Genomic DNA, 15,195 nt, shown 5'->3' with positions numbered 1-15,195 from the left:
CCCAAGAGCCATAATTTAGGGTGTTTCCAGCTGCTAGCTCTCATTAAAATAAACTAAAAATACATTAACAACTTTCTTTCCTACAGAATCAATTGCTTTAGTTGTCCCAGGGTTGTTGAGTGATGATGTGAAATGGGAGGGGCAGTGTCCATGAGACAATTTATTAACATGTAGCCCATTTTATGGGAGTTTGCAAACCCAGGTATATATAAAAAGGCCAAATTATGGCTCCTGGAGGAAATGCCCCAAAATACGCTGCCAAAGCAGTGTTAAGTGCACCCATATTCTAGCTGGCAGAAGGCCCAGGAAAAGCCACTCATGACCTCAGGTCTGCCCCCCAGCAATTCCGGGCCCCAGGGCAGAACAGTCAATGGGCCCCCACGCACGCACAAGCCATGCCCACGCGGATGCGGTCCGCCTGACATTTGGGCGGTGCTGTGCCTGCACTGGCTGGTGCCCAGCGAGCTGCCGGCTGCACTGCTGGGCGCGCTCTTGTGGCATGGCCAGGGCTTTCACATGCCCACCCGGTAGGGTTGCCAACTGTCTAATCGTACAAACTCAATGACCTTTGCCCCGCCCCTGCCGTGCCCCTTCCCTGAGACCACACCTCTGTCTCGCCTCTTTCCGGGCCCCGCCCCCTGCTCACTCTATCCCCCCTCCCTACATTGCTTGCTCTCCTCCACCCTCACTCACTTTCACCAGGCTGCAACAGGGGGTTGGGGTGCGGGAGGGAGTGTGGGGTGCAGGCTCTGGGAGGGAGTTTGGGTGTGGGAGGGGGTGCAGGATCTAGGCTGGGGGAGGGGGTTGGGGTGCTGGAGGAGGTGCAGGGTGCAGGCTCTGGAAGAGAGTTTGGGTGCAGGGTGCAGGCTCTAGGCTGGGGCAGGGGGATGGGATGCGGGAGAGAGTGTGGGGTCAGGCTCTGGGAGGGAGTTTGGGTGTGGGATGCAGGCTCTAGGCTGGGGGTTGGGGGTGCAGGAATGGGAAGAGGGGGCAGCACTTACCTCGGGCAGCTCCCGAAAGTGACCGGCACACCCCTCTGGCAGCAGCTCCTAGGTGGGAGGCCCGGGGGTCTCCACGCACTGCTGCCTGCAGGCACCACCCCCGCAGCTCCCATTGGCCACAGTTCCCAGCCAATAGATGCTGCAGAGTCAGCACTCGGAGCAGGGGCAGCATGTGGAGGCCCCATCCCCAGGATCTGCAGGAACTGGCTGGCCACTTCCAGGAGCGGTGCGGAACAAGGGCGGGCAGGAAGCTTGCCTTAGTCCCACTGCACTGATGGTGGTGGAGGCCCCAGGCCCTTTTAAATCACCCAGGTGCCTGGGCAATTGCCCCCTATGCCTCCCCTGTTGGCAGGTCTGCATGACCCCACCCTGATTATTCCTAATAGGAGCACAAATAACATGGGTGTAGGTGTGTGTACATGTAGGTGACATTACAGAGCCAGACTTGCAGACCACAATCCAGCCAATGATGAAATTCCCTCTGAGTTCAAAAAGAACAAGACTGAGTGCTAAGGAGCCGAAATGTGACCTTAGCTGTTTTGTCCCCAGACAGAGATCAGAGGTGCAGACATCTGTCACGGGGTGCTCCACTCACCTCTAGTCTGGTGCCTCCTCCTGGTCACTCTGGGGATTAGTTCCTGAGGTCAATGCTTCTGTCCACAATTTGGACGCCATCACTCCAACTCAGGTCTGTAGCTCCTCTTGCTCCAGGACCTTCAGTGTTTCCTTTGTGACTCAGCCTGCCAGCCAGGTCACTCAGCATTCCACCGTCCAGGGTTCAGTCCATCAGCAGTCCTAGGCAGTCAGTCCATTTGCTGCCCTCAGTGGCTGGTAGGGGAACCTGGGCCTGCCCTCTGCTCCGCGTTCTAGTCCAGGGATGCTCAACTCAGCAGTTCTGGGCTTTCCTCTCCCAGCCCTCACTGCTCCTTCCCTGGACTGCTGCCTACCACACCCAGCTCCCCTTCTCTCTCTGGGTGTCCCAGCTCCAAGAACCTTTTTCCCAGGGACTGACTGCTGCCTGCCTTCCTGCAGTCTTCCGAAGCACTCCTCCCTCGTCCCAGGAAGCAACTGCCCTCACTCAGCAGCAGCTGTCTAGTCTGTAGCCCACGTTACAGGCCCTGCCTGTTTCTGCACAGGTGAGCCTCTTCTCTAATAGCTGCGTCCAGCCAAAAGCTCCCTAATTTGCAGCCTAATTAGCTGATTGGGCCCACCTGGCCCAATTTGGCTCTTGCAGGGCTAGTGTGGGTATCTCCCCCCATCACAACATCTCAGACTCCAGTGGTTTTTTGGGGGGAGGGTTTAATGTCATTTTCTGTTGGGGGTCTGATTTGATGCCAGTGATGGTGAGGGCTGTAGAACAATATGGAACACAAGCTCTACCTAAGCACACCCATCCTGACTTGCTTCACCATGCAGTGGTTCCAGCCCTGGGCTCTGCCAAATGCCCCTCAGTCCAGAGTCTGATCTGCACCATTCCTACTATTCCAGGGCTGGGTATCTCTAAAACAGACGGTCAGTCATGCAAGCTCCAGCCCTCTGAAATACACACATCTCTACACAGTTGGGGACCCAATGTCCTCAAAAGATGCAGTAAAGTTAAACTCGGAACAGCCAGTGAATCACCAGCGAGAGCATTTCCCTCAGGGCCTCACTTTTTATTTTAATTTATTTTAGTTGTTTTTAGGCTGAAACTCTTTGGCCTCAGGTTACATGATTAGAGCATGAAATGAAACTTGGCCATGTGAGAAGAATGTGGTCCAACAAAGGCCGAGTACATGTACATACTGTACACTCCCATGATGGGTTAGTGTGGCCTGTTAGTCTAATATGTCCTCTCTGGGGAACTACATCTCACATTTGCAGGGAGACTGGCTAGTGGATCAAATAAGTCTTTTTGTCACAAGCCAAATCAACTCCCTGAATCAGAACATCCTTGAATTTTGGGGCGATTCAAAATCTGAACCCAGATCTGCATATGGATTTTGCAGCTAGTCCCTAGCTCTGTAATGGGCTGAATCAAAACTCCACATCTAGTTCTGGAGAGGTTCCAAACCCAGACCCAAATTTTGCAGTTTGAAGCCATCTCTACTATTTTCCCATCAGTGACTCTCATATTTCATGTCCCTCTTATTAGTGTTTGCCAGTCACAGGGAACCAAATGAGCAAGAAGACAGAGGAAGGAGGCCAGAATCTGGCTTTTTATTTTTAGCAGTACCTCTTGGGAAGGCAGAAAACTCCCCTTCCCTTCCAGTTTTGTCATTTCTTATTAATGGGCCTGAACCAAAACACAAATTGGACTGTGGGAGAGTTTAAAACCTGAAGCTGGATCTGAGATTTGAACTCAGGTAGCAGAGCAATGGGCATATTAACAGTGACTAAATGGACATTCAGATCTCACATTGCTAGTATAGGTCCTTCTCCATCTTTCCCCCTACCCTCACAATGTTCATTATCTATTTCGCATTCCCTCTTCTTCTAATGCTGATACATAAAGATATAAATTCCTAAGATTGGCCCCTCTATCTTTTTAGCAGCTGAATGAAAATCCCCATATCTAAACTTTGCAGTTTCTAAAAACCAGGCCCCTTTAAGGTGTCTTGAATTGTGCACCTAAACTCACTAGTCACTTTTGAAAATTATGACCATTGTATGACCTTGGAAAAATCATCTAACTTCTCTGTGCCTCACGTTTTTTCATCTGAGAGTGGGAATACTAATACTCAGCTGCTTCATAGGGGGTTGTGAGATTGAATTCGTTCATGTTTGCAAAGCTTATTGAGCAAACTGCTATTATTATTTTTCACTGGAATGCTCCTTGGGGCAAGAACACATTTGTTTCCTTATATATGAATTGGAATCCTTCCCAAATGGCCAAAGGCCAATGTGCTAATGTCATAACTTTTCATAAGCAAGTCAGCATCTTAAGTCTTGTACAGGAGTCATTCCTCTCTCTCTCCAACTGTAAATAAAACCATCACCTGCCATAATGTTTATAAAATGTTGTTCTTTGTCCAGACTACTTTGTCGATAGAGGGAATGTTCAAATACTTCCGGAAGCGCTTTGCCAGCCATCTGACGGAACGCAGTCGCCGAAGAGCAAGGCTGGTATCTAAAGATGGAAGGTGTAACATAGAGTTTGGGAACGTGGAAGAACAGTCACGGTTTGTCTTCTTGGTTGATATATGGACCACCATCCTGGACCTAAGATGGAGATACAAGATGACCATCTTCATCTCAGCATTTTTAGGCAGTTGGTTCCTATTTGGTCTCCTTTGGTACGTTGTGGCATATATACATAAAGATCTTCCTGAATTCAGTCCTTCGATAAACCACACCCCATGTGTGGAGAACATAAACGGCTTGACCTCTGCTTTCCTGTTCTCCCTGGAAACCCAGGTTACCATTGGCTATGGCTTCCGGTGTGTCACAGAGCAGTGTGCCACTGCCATTTTTCTGCTGATCTTCCAGTCTATTCTTGGGGTCATCATCAACTCTTTCATGTGCGGTGCTATCTTGGCCAAGATTTCGAGGTCCAAGAAACGGGCCAAGACCATTACCTTCAGCAAGAATGCTGTCATTAGCAAACGAGGCGGCAAGCTGTGCCTCCTTATCCGGGTGGCCAACCTTAGGAAGAGTCTACTGATTGGGAGCCACATCTATGGGAAGCTTCTGAAGACGACCATCACTCCAGAAGGAGAGACTATCATCTTGGACCAGGTCAACATAGACTTTGTGGTGGATGCTGGCAATGAGAACCTCTTCTTCATCTCCCCCTTAACTATTTACCACGTCATTGATCGGACCAGCCCGTTCTTCCGCATGTCAGTGGAAACCATCCTCCAGCAGGATTTTGAGCTAGTGGTATTTTTAGATGGCACAGTGGAAGCCACTAGTGCTACCTGTCAGGTCAGGACATCCTATATCCCAGAGGAGGTACTCTGGGGCTACCGCTTTGCTCCCATCGTGTCCAAGACCAAGGAAGGGAAGTATAGAGTAGACTTCCACAACTTCAGCAAGACTGTGGAAGTAGAGACTCCTCACTGTGCCTTTTGCCTCTACAATGAGAAGGATGCTAAAGCCAAGGCAAAGAGAGGTTACGACAACCCTGGCTTCATCCTATCAGAAGTCAATGAAACCAGCGACACAAAAATGTAGCTCTGTATGCTCATGGGACTGGGGCATTTTTTGTCGTAACACAAACTCAATACGGAGATGCCCAATAACCTAGTAGCGCAGAAGAAAAACAAATAGGGCTGTTTTGACATGAAAATAGCTCCTGATTTCTCAAAAGAATTAAATCAAATCAGACTACCACACTAGTGATCTCTGGGAGGCTATTTAACTGCACTATATATATATATTTTCATAGAATGTATATTTTTTATACCTATGGGATGTTCATTTAAGCTGCTAAATTGGAATGTCCGACTCACTCAATGAAGTTCCCAGATGCATTTGAGCCATAAGCAAGTCTGACAACATGCCTTAAAAGAAGAGACATGGGGAGGGCTCCAGATATGCTGAAGAGGAGTGGTTCTTGGATGAAATGTGAAAAGAAGAGATAACAGGTAAAAAATCGTCAAAAGCGCCTAAAGGTACATCTACAATCCCACCTGACTCCCTAGTTACGTACTACGGCAGGTGGGATTATTCAAGCAGAACTAATGCATGTACATCTATCTACCCAACCTGGTAATTACACCAGCTGCTGTGTAGACATATCCTAAGTGACATAGGAGCCTAAACTCCATTTTCATAATTGAAATAAATGAGAGTTAGGTGCCTAAATACTTCTGAAGATCTGGGCCATAGAGCCTACATCTCACTGATTTTCTCCTAGTAGCCTAAGTCACTTTTGAAAATGGGACACAGGTTCCTAAGTCACTTAAGTTCTTTTGAAAATTTGACCCCAGGATCTCTTCTTTCTTTCTCTGTTCAACTCTTGTTAATCTATTGTAGTGAAGCCTTAGTACATTCTATCTTCTTGGAAAGCTAGAAGCAAAGGCAAAGTTTGGGTCATGATGATGTATTTAGAGCTGGCGAGAAAATTGAATTTCCTTCCCATGAAATATTCTGATTTTGTGGAAGAATATTTTTTGTCCCAAATCAGAACAAAATGTCAAAAAATTTAATTTTTTTTGTAGGAGGAAAAAGTCTGAAAAATTCCATTTTGGGAGAACCAAAACAGAATTATTTGCCTTGCTCCCAGCTGACGGATTCACTCTCATAGGACTTCCCAGAAAGCTGACTGCGTGGCAGGTCAGGTGGCCCCATGAGGCTCTGTCCAGGCAATCTGGGAGCTGGGGGAGACAGGGCTGGCAGGAAAAATGGTTTGATGGAATTGACATGTTCATGGATAACATGTTGATTCCTTGGAATCAGCATTTTCTCATGGAAAAGTGTCCCATTGTACATTTTTTGACCAGCTTTAGATGTATCCTTTCAAGAAAAAAGGTACTTTAAAAATACAAAACAAAAAATAAAATATATAATTATCTGAAGCGCGATAGGTCTTTGCCTACAACACTAGCAATGAGGATGTAGAGACACTCAAAATTGAATTTTCTAAAGGCCGAAACCAATTGAATAATTAATAAATAAATAAATAAATAAAGTCAACTGAAAGATTCCCATTGACTTCAATGGGCTTTGGATTAAGCCATAAATCATACATCTTATTTATGCAAGCAAAACATTCACATGCATGAGACACTGAGCTTTCAATCAGTAACAATCAGGCGTGCAAAGTATATTGAGCATAGCTGGTCAATATTTTTCTAATTTTGATTTTTCAGTGAAGTTTGAAACACCAATGGGAAGTTTCAGCCAACATTTTGTGAATTTTTCACCATGCTCTTCCCATTTTTTCAACTGAGTTCTACTGTTGAGTGTCCAAATGATGGACCAAAGAGAAGTGGGTGATCCTGGGGCTTTTCCCCATCAGTTTAATCAACACAAGTCCATGTTGAACATGGTTATGATGCAAATGACATTCTAAATGCTGTTTGAAGTGTTGTTGTAGCTGCATTGGTCCCAAGATATTAGAGAGACAAGATGGGCGAGGTAATATTTTTTACTGGACCAACTTCTTGTCTCTTTCACCAACAGAAGTTGGTCCAATGAAAGGTATTACTTCACCCCCTTCTAAATGCTGACAGATCTGAACAGTTCGAACTGAAAAGGAGAATTAAGCAGGCAAAATTACAAGAATCATACTGAGAGTTATTTTGAGAATGAGTGGGATGGGGTGTAGTGTAGAGATCTGGGTATAGGACAGGGAGCCAGGAACTCTCATGTCCCAATCCCATTTCTCATAGCAACCCTTTCTTTGGCTTTGAGCAAATCACTTTAACGCACACTTTGGGGTCTCCACCAATAATATGGGATGACAGCACTCACCTATCTCCCAGGGGTGTTGTGAGGAACAATTAGTTAATGCCTGTAAAGCATTTGAAGATTAGTCAGTCCTAAGTATGAAGAGTGACCAACCCTTCATTGTACATTCTCCTCACCTCCACCCACCCCTGCTATGTACAGTATTTCTTTTCTTGTGGGCAGAAGGGTTAGCATTGCTTCTTAGTGCAGGTGGATACAAAGAGATGTTTGTTTTAATGTTGTGCATCCAGATGCAACAGTGATGAGCACATTGTAAGTTATTAAAATAAAATGTCATAGAAGACGGCATGCTGAGTTTGTCCCCTGCCTGAGTCTGTCTAGCCTGCTTCCTGAGTCAGCCTCCTTTAGCACCTGCATAGTACTAATTGCCCAATAGCTTGGTGTTGGTTCAGTTTTTCAACCTCATAAATGTCACTGTTGGGATGGTCTAGCTTCGTGTCAGTGTTGTAATGGTGAAGCTTCCTCTATCTGTCTTAGGTACTCATATGACACCCACCACCCTGTATCTGAGTACCTCGCAACCTTCAGCCTCTCCACATCTCTGGGAGGTAGGAAAGTATTGTTATCCCCTTTTTACACATGAGGAACTGAAGCCCAGAGATGCTAAGTGATATACTCAAGCTCACACAGGAAATCTTTGGCAGAGCAAGAACTTGAACCCAGGTCTCTCAGCCCCTAAACACTGGCCCATCCTGTCACTCATGTCCTTTCCCTAGATGTAGCCTAGTCTAGCATCTACAAGCTTCCCATACTGCTACCACTTGCATGGGATCCCCTGAGAGGAATACAGCCTAGGCCCAAGGAGGGAGGAGCTCTACTGCTGTCCCAGCAGTAGACAAGCACCAGGCTGCCTTCAGAATTAAAACTAAGAAGATTCTGTTTCCCCTTGAACAAAGGTAAGAATTCTACAAAGGCTGACACAGAGCCACTGAAACTCCCGAGCCTAAGACAACTCCCAGTAATGTAAATAGAGAGAATCCCATTGCTGGTTTGGGGCCTTAGGAATGGAAACAGTCCAGTAGGTCCCATCTAGTTCCACTCCAACACCAAGTCTGGCTGGCTCCTTACTGCATGTTCTTCAGATCCCTTTGAAAGATCTCTGGAGGGATGGGGCTCCCCTCACTGCCCTTAGAAGTCTATCCCACAAGCTCTTTGGGGGCAGGGACCGTCTTTTTGCTCTATGTTTGTACAGTGCCTAGCACAATGGGGTCCTGGCCACGACTGGGGCTCCTCTGAATCATCATAATTGTAAAAAGGGAACAGATCTCAGTGTCAGGATAGTTTCCCGCAGGACAAAGGACCACCCTTGGCCTTGGTACCCTTCAGCTATCTTTGGGTGGTTATGACTCCCCCCTATAGTTGTTGATCAGCCAAAGGAAGGAAATAAAAGTTGGGTTAAAAAAAAACAACAGACTAGAGAGAAAAGAAACCGAAAGAAAAAGGGATTGAAATGGACAAGAGAAGACAAGTTAAAGGCTCACTAGCCACCTCCTCTTGGGCTCGGAGTTCTTCCTGAGTCCAGCACAGATGCACTGGGTGTGAGACCATGTCCCTGCCCCTTCCAATCCACCAGAGCATTCATGAAGGATAAATCAGAATTTAGCCCATTGTGAGGTATTTTACCTTTTCTTTTTACCACTTTCCTACTTAACCATCCTTAACCTGCTTAGAGATGCATGAGAGGAAGGCTTGTGCAGTGGTTGGAGCACTGGATTGGCAGGCAAGAGATGTGGGCTTGTTCCTGGCCTTGACATAGGGCGAGGCACTTTACCTTTCTGTGCCTCACTTTTCTCTTCTGAGCAATGGGGCTCACATGCCCTAACTCACACGGCACATGAGGCTCTGCAATTTGCAGAGTGCTTCGAGAGCCTCGGGCGGAAGAAATGCTACCCAGCGCCTTGCAGCTGCAAATCTCAAAGTACTTCACAAAAGAAGGCTCAACCCCAATTTTACAGATGGGGAAACTGGGGCAAAGCCACTTGGCCAGGGTCATGGGCAGAGCCAAGAATAGTACCCAGGTCTTCTGACTCCCAGTCTGATGCCTGATTCCCTACACCTCACTGTCTGGGTGGTATGGGTGTCCATAAGAATATTTTTATTAGCTCATGAGCTCTTACCTATATGGCTCCAAGATGGCCCTGCTATACCATGAGAAGTAATAATGCTAGTATACATTAATTAGCTAGGACAATAGTTCTCAACCTTTTCCATCATCAGGAGCCCTTCCCATCTAGTGAGAATTCCTCTCCCACTTGATAACATGGGAAAGGGTCTCTTGAACCCTTCTCCCCCCACCCCACCCCACCCCATGAACCCTAGAACCCATGAGCTGGGACAACAGAGAGGAGAATCAGAGAGGGATAATTCTCAGGTCAATGGCAACATGGCCAAAATGCAATGGCAAGCCTGTATTTGTTCCTTTGAGCTGGCTCATGCTGGGAGCTAACCAAGAGTCTTGGAATGAAACACATTCCTTCCACGAAGCCCCCGCTGATTGTCACCACAGGAAACGCCTGCCAATCCCGGCCTGACAGTGGTGCAGCAGGCAGAAGATAGAGTGTGTTAGTCAGACCCCAGCAGCGGCAGAACAATGAGTGGAATTTCCTCTTTCTGTCCAGTGAGGGTGTTTGTCACGCGGCAGATAAAGTCCCAGGGCAGGGAAGAAAGGTTATCGGGAGACACGCTGGGTACAATGCCACTTGGGATGGAGTCCATAGGAAATCCATTTCAGGGCCTGTCATTCCATTGCCATTAAAAGAAAGTTCAGTTAAGAGGACAAAAATAAATGTAATCTCGCAGAGCAGATGGAGCCCCCTGACCCAGTGTTGGAAAACAAAGCTCTGTCTCTTTTCAGTCAGTGCTTTCATTGCCGTGGTCCTTACACTTCTCTAAAGCCCTTTACAGACATAAATGGATCTTCACAACGCCACTTCTCCTGACCAGTGAGGTAGGGAAAAAGCATTATCCCCATCCCACAGAGGAGAAAACTGAGGCACAGCGAGGCTATCGGACTTACTACTTTGCCAACATTTTCTCACTGTTGCTAGCACTGGTTCAGCTCCACTGTCCAGTTGTGATGGTCTCTGACCACTTGCCGTCTCCTCCTCCCTTCCCCCAGCACCCCCTCTCCCCCCACACACACTAGCAGGCCTAGGCTGGCTACTTCTGACCAGGTGCCCTGATGGTTTTCCTCCTCTATACACCCCTCGCCTCTTCTGCAAATGTTCCTCCTCAGTCCTGAGGTGACAAGTCTCCACCTTATGCCCCCTGCTACTTCACTCTAGGGACCCTCAATGCCAGGACAACTGCTGGCACTGAGTTGCTCCTAACAATGCAGAGATTTCACTGGACAATGCTGTGCCAAGAGCGAGAATGTTGCAGCAAGACTCTGCGAAACATTCCCAGGGGCCAAGCTATCGCTGCTGAGGTGGAGGCATCTGGCCTGGGGAAGTTTGAATTTGGAATAAATTCTCTGCTGCACGGGAGAGAGCAGCGAACCCTCCCCGCTCAATGGATCCAAGCAGGGCAAATCAGGAGAGGCTGGAAATTAAACAACTTTACTTCCTGTCTCAAACCTCCCCTCACAAAGTTCAACAGCCCACTCAAGCCTCTGCTTCTCTGCGTCCATACATCCCACACATGCTCTGCATTTCACAGGCAAATTGACTGCATTATTCTGTTATTACATCCGACTGCATTAGCACCCCATATCTTACGGAAAGTACCGGATATCTTTATGACCACTTGCAGTTCAATTGGCCACTGCCAGTAGCAAAAATCCCCAGTGCTGGAGACTGGACACTAAGTGGGGAGGGCTCTGAGTTACTACAGAGAATTCTTTCCCAAGTATCTGCCTGACGGGTCTTGCCCACATGCTCAGGGTCTAACTGATCACCATATTTGGGGTCGGGAAGGAATTTTCATCTGGGTCAGATTGGCAGATACCCTGGGGGCTTTTCTCCTTCCTCTGCAGTGTGGAGCCTGGGTTACTTGCAGGTTTAAACTAGTGTAAATGGTGGATTCTCTGTAACTTGAAGTCTTTAAACCATGATTTGAGGACTTCAGTAACTCAGCCAGAGATTAGGGGCCTATTACAGTGGGCGGGGGAGGTTCTGTGGCCTGCAATGTGCAGGAGGTCAGACTAGATGATCATAATGGTCTCTTCTGACCTTTAGGTCTATGACCCTATGAGTCTCTGAGACAGGCAGGGGGCCTGTGAGGCCGCAAAGCGATGCTAGCGGAATGAAGGGAGCTGTTCAATTGTGTTATATTCCCAGTGGCCAGGAGGTGGCACCCGTCACCTTCACATAACAAAGCCAGTTCCTAAGTGGACAGTAGCCCTAAACTCAGACAAACCTAGCAGCATGGACACAGCAGTGCGTAAAGCGCTAAGCAAGAATTTATTGGGACTGCTCCTTATTTTACTACATAAAGTTGAATGCATTTAGTGACTCTTTTCTGGCATGAGCCAGGCAGGCTGGATATATTTAGCTCCGTCACAGAGGCGTTGCGGCTTAAATCATTGAGGCAAATGCAGAGGTGCCGTGTAAGTGGGGCGCTGCTAAACACATAGCTGCAACTGCCTCTAAGCAGCCTTCAGGGAGTTTCAAACTGGCAGGGGAGTGAAATGGCTAGAGCAGGGGAGTGAAGTGGGTGTGGGGAAGCCTCTGATCTGTTCCCAGCTCCTACGATAAATTGTTTTTTGGCCTTGGGCAAGTCCCAACCCTGTGTGGTGCCTCAGTTTCCCCAGGTGATACTAGGTGATACCATCCATGCCTCAGTTTCCCTAGCTGTAGAAGAGCAATAAAGCTGCTTACTCACCTTATGAAGAGCATTGATATCTATGACCGCTTGGTACCTCAGTTTCCCCAGCTGATACGAACCACCTTTGTAAAGCACTCAGAGAGCGATTGAAGAAAAGCACCAAACACCAGCTAGGTGTGATTATTGCCATGTATCAATATTGCAGTAGTGCCCAAACGCTCAAGCCAAATTGAGGCCCCCATAGTGCTAGCATGGATTTGATGCACCGTCCGAGCCTGACTCTGGTGTGCTGACTAGCTGCGGAAACTGACACAAAAAGATACAAACACTCGTGCGCCATTGTAATCTCATCCCCCCTCCCTGGGTTTACTCCTGAATTACACCAGTGCAAGTGAAAGCAGACTCAAGCCCACAGTTTCCCCATATTTCTACAGAAGAAAGAGAATATATAGTAGATAACCTGGCATCACAAACTGACTCCTTGCGGCTCAGCATTGCAGCTGCCAAGAAGTGCAGTGCCTTGCGTGACATGCTATGTGCATTAGATAAGGAGCTTGTTTGCAGAGAATTTGCATATAATCATACACTTCAGCTTATGGTCAGCATAGAAGTGAGTGAGCCAGTGCTAGAGAGTGCTAGGGTATCTGGGATACCTGGGGTAGGTGGGTGGATGCTAGAGGGTGCTGGGGTATCAGGGGAGATGGGAGGGTGCTGGGATAGGAGGGGTGGGTGCTAGAGGGTGCTGGGATAGGAGGGGTGGATGGGTACTACAGGGTGCTCATTGGGAGGTAGCTCACTGGGGGCTGTGTACGGGGGAGCTGAGGGTGGGAAGAAGCTGGGGGTGTCTGGGCAGGAGCTGCCAGGTAGCTGGGGTATTGCTGTGGGAGGGGCGAGGAGGGGTGGGCCTCTCTCATTTTTTGTCCCCAGCGCTGCTGCTGTCTCTGCTCTTCCCCAGCCAGGATCCAGCGTGGCGGACAAGCTACCTGGTGTCTGGCAGAAAAGGTGCCGCATCATCCCCCATGGCTGAGAGGAGAGAGAAGCAGCTCCAGACTTGGCCCCACAGCCCGGGCAAGAAGTGGACATGGGTACCAGAGAGTGACTGAACACATGCGTCACTTGAGAGGCCAGGCAACTCAAAACCCTGTAGCACAGCTGGGCTGCATACATAGGGCACCAGGAAACCAAGTCCTGCATTTACCTGGCGTGCTAGCCGAGGAGATGCTGCTTCCAGTCTGACCCCCCCCCCCCCGGCCCTGTGAAGCATGACACCCTATCCCAGTAGAGGATGATTAATCTAGATATGGCATTTAAAGCTCACCAGAGGTTGTTATGGCGATCTCTGCTGTAGCCACTTCAGGTACCAGAGTGATGGGGACCAGATAAGTCGACAGGTAGCTGTAAACCCATTGTGGATGCAGGGCAGACTCTTAGGGCCAAAGGCAGTGCCATTTTCTCAGGTGTTGCACTGCTGGCTTTGAGAGCATTATTCCAGCTTTACACCAACACTGCTCAGATCAGAATGTGGCCCCGTGCACACAGCCAGCTCTAGTATTGCCAACCTTAAGCATTTAAACATCAAGTTCAGCCCCCCCCGCCCCATCATGATATTCTACCAAATAACAAATGTGTGTGGGGGGGGGGGAGGGGGGAGAGGGTGGGTCTGGTGGGGTTTGAGCCTTCAGGGTTTGCCTCTTCTAGTTTTTCCTCCACAGCCAGAAGGCTAGACACTTACTGCAGCAGAAGAGGCTCTGCTGTCCTGCATGCCGTTCTCTGCAGCCGCAGGAAGACGGAAAGGGGAGCCAGCGCAGGGCCCTGCAGCTCTGCGGGGAGTGGTAGGGGAAGAAAGTTAATGAAAAGCCAAAGAAAATAACAAATCTGCAGCAGCTCCTGGAGAAGCAGTCGTGGCCCCCTGGGGTGATATGGCTTTGCACCACAACTGCCTGAGAGTGTCCTCCTCCTCTCCCTGCATCTGCATTTTAATTTAAGAAACATGGGGCTCCATCCATTGCGCTCTGCCTCCCCATCAGCTTAGCTGTCTCGGTTATGCCACATGCCTGTCTCCTAACCTCCTGTTTTCTTCCCATGTACATAATGGGCAGAGGCATAAAGCAGGTCTTAGAAACCTGCCCCCACTCCCACCAACCCCATCCAATAAGAGACTCGGCTCATCTTTTCTGCTGGCAAATATTTACATTGCTTTCAAGCGGACGCCCTGTCTCAAACACACCTGGTTGGCATCAACACCACCTATAATCTACTGTTCTTCAGGCCAGCCATGTAGCGCCTTGTCAAGGATGTTTAAATGCAGCCAATTCACTAGGCTTGAGGCTGTGACAAACAGCTGGTAGGAAGGCATGGAACAGCACAGCATGAACAGAGAGAGGGAGGTGAAGTAACAAGAGGAAATCAGTGAAGAGAAGGTCATTTCTATTTGATTTTTCTCTAGTGGGTTTAGTGCTAGCTAAAGGTGCCAGCTTGACAGCCCTGGATTTATCCAAACAGCAGCGATGGTTCCAATTAATGTCAAATGTGGCAATGCCTCAGGTGATGTAGGAGCTCACCTGCTGGTAACTGGGCTGAGGCCTACCAAATTCATTCCATGTAGGCCATTCACAATTAGGGCTGGCTGGAAACCAGAATTTCATTTGGGGAAAAATTATGACAAAGGTTTCAAAGCAGAGACCTTTCAAAAAAATTTGTGAAAAAGCAGAGAAAGAGACCAGCAGAGCCAGTGGCCAGAGCACTTACCAGATGAATGGTCCAAACCACTAGGCCAGGTTTTACTCCATTTTTGACTGGAAAGTGCATCCTGTGCCATCAAGGCCGATTTATTTCCACAAAAAGTTTCTGCTTTGACGAAACATTTTCAAATAGAAAAACATTCGGTTGAAAAATTCCCAACCAACGCTATTAAAAATGCTTTTTCAGTGCAACAAATTGTCACACACAACCCTGTGCTCATAAGCAATCCTACGATAATAATGCCACAAAACCAGCTCCTTTAGTTGATCTTCTTGGATTGACCAACTCTCGT

The 15,195-nt window shown here is 48.1% G+C and overlaps 1 protein-coding gene across 4 annotated transcripts in view; it reads left to right on the top strand.

Moving 5' to 3' along the window:
• Positions 1-15,195, top strand: part of KCNJ1 (potassium inwardly rectifying channel subfamily J member 1) — a 45,518-nt gene that overhangs the window by 21,338 nt on the left and 8,985 nt on the right. The window contains exons 2-3 of one of the 4 annotated variants that reach the window (XM_054005440.1): positions 4,017-5,569; positions 7,875-7,943. The exons of 1 other annotated variant lie outside the window; for it this stretch is intronic. In XM_054005440.1, coding sequence (XP_053861415.1) covers positions 4,038-5,156 — 1,119 coding nt within the window. In that variant the 5' untranslated portion in view covers positions 4,017-4,037 and the 3' untranslated portion in view covers positions 5,157-5,569; positions 7,875-7,943. Of the gene's footprint in view, positions 1-4,016; positions 5,570-6,145; positions 7,684-7,874; positions 7,944-15,195 lie in introns of those variants that run through there. 2 more of the 4 variants (XM_054005441.1, XM_054005439.1) reach the window with 2 other exon arrangements.

The sequence above is a fragment of the Malaclemys terrapin genome, chromosome 15, assembly GCF_027887155.1.
Source record: "Malaclemys terrapin pileata isolate rMalTer1 chromosome 15, rMalTer1.hap1, whole genome shotgun sequence".
Taxonomy (NCBI): Eukaryota; Metazoa; Chordata; order Testudines; family Emydidae; genus Malaclemys; species Malaclemys terrapin.
This window is presented reverse-complemented; position numbering and strand designations above follow the sequence as displayed.